The 1,821-nt window shown below is 35.1% G+C and overlaps 1 protein-coding gene across 1 annotated transcript; it reads left to right on the top strand.

Annotated features, from left to right (window-relative positions):
- Window positions 1–1,148: 1,148 nt before the first annotated feature.
- Window positions 1,149–1,798, top strand: LOC111380562 (the record flags this gene model as incomplete). Its single annotated transcript, XM_023004165.1, has 2 exons — window positions 1,149–1,621; window positions 1,699–1,798. Coding segments are annotated over exons 1-2 (573 nt in total), but the record flags the coding sequence as incomplete, so codon positions are not given.
- Window positions 1,799–1,821: the final 23 nt, after the last annotated feature.

Here is a 1,821-nt window from a genome sequence, read left to right as displayed (position 1 = left end):
AAAAACTCGCACCCGATATCCAATTTAACATAAACTTTTAGTTTAACCATTAGTTGACTAGAGAATTGACCTTAACCATATTTTTGACTAATTTTAGAAGGATAAAATGATAAATTTACATTTTTTTAATAAAAAAACAGTTTTAATATATCAATAATTGAATAAAAAAATTAAACACAACACCCACCATCCCCTTCTTCCCTCAACCCCTTATTCCAAAAATACAACCAACGTGCCACCGCCACCCCATAATTATTAAACCATACCCAAAATTATTGAACTTTAAATCTCAATACACAGTATCTCTTATCATATCCACGGACAGAGCGATATCAAATTCATCAAAATCAAACTAGAGTAATCCAATGATAAAATCAAGAAAAGCCCAAAGTAACAGTAATTTAATTGAACAGATGTGATCCTTCACAATTGGAATTGATGCTCTAACGAAATTACTGAATCTAACTCCAACAGGGAGGATGAGCAGGAGGTTAGTGCGCTACTGCTTGAACGTGTTCAGCCACTCCATAAAAATTGCAGGATCCATTAGAAAAATTTGTTGTATATTCGACTATATTAGTAATTAGAGCAAATTTGCAGTAAAGTCACTTCTCACACCTTTTAATAGTGGGAACTTGGGTATCATATCTAGCATGAATCCCAAATAATCAAATTGCACCATTTTTTTGTGCAAAGTAGTTCCAATGCAACACTGTACTTTGTCCCATTGTGATGCAAAATGATGCATTGCACCAAAATGGTGCAAAGTGGTCAAAGTCCTTTTTTATCCTTTTCTTCTCATTTTCCTGTTAAATTGTGAAAATTCAGTGAACAAATAAAGAAGACTCGATGGGAACTTGAGTTTGGTGGCAGCAGACTTGAGTCATCTGTCCAGTTGGATGCATAGCTGGATTTTAGAATCTAGAAGAAGAATATTCCAGAAGAATTGCCAACTAATATGCTGCTGCATGGTTGGAGTTTGTTTTCTCATTCTGTTATTTTGTACAACAACTTGTATATAATTGTGTAGCATAGATTCTTTCTTTTCTCTATAAAAGGCAAAGCCATTGTACATTACACACTTGAGATGAATGAATACGAATGAAAGTTTTTCCTCCAAATATTTTTCTTCACATTTAATTTCTTAAATGGTATCAGAGCAGGCAATGACTGATTCAAATGATCCAAATACCACTCAAAGCAATACAAATACTACTCAAACCAGAAACACAAATTCTGATCCGTCACACCCAAGTAATCCCTTCTACATTGGAGCAAATGATAATTCTGGGTCTTTGCTTGTTCCTCATACACTTGACTCAAACAATTATCACTCATGGGCAAGATCCATGAAACGAGCACTCCGAATCAAGAATAAACTTGGTTTTATCGATGGAAGCATTTGTGAACCCACTGCTGCAGACAGTCTTCTCATGGAACATTGGCTTCGATGTAATGACATAGTAATTACTTGGCTACAAAACACCATGGCGCCAGATATCAAGAGAAGCACTCTATATGCAGACACAGCTTACCAATTGTGGAAGAAACTTGAGCAAAGATTTGCCCAGCACAACGCACCAAGAGTCTTTGAAATCAAACAGAACATTGCTAATTTAATGTAGGACCAGGACAGTGTGAGTGTATATTTTTCAAAACTGAAAACATTCCTAGATGAATTGATGAATCTATCCCCAGTTGTTCTTGTGGAGGATTGAAAGATGTGATTAATAACCAACAAAGAGACTGGGTTATGAAATTCTTAATGGGGCTTAATGATTCTTACAAAAATTTGAAGGCACAAATTCTTCTGATTAAACC

Source organism: Olea europaea, unplaced genomic scaffold (genome assembly GCF_002742605.1).
Source record: "Olea europaea var. sylvestris unplaced genomic scaffold, O_europaea_v1 scaffold21653, whole genome shotgun sequence".
In the NCBI taxonomy this organism is placed as follows: Eukaryota; Viridiplantae; Streptophyta; class Magnoliopsida; order Lamiales; family Oleaceae; genus Olea; species Olea europaea.
This window is presented reverse-complemented; position numbering and strand designations above follow the sequence as displayed.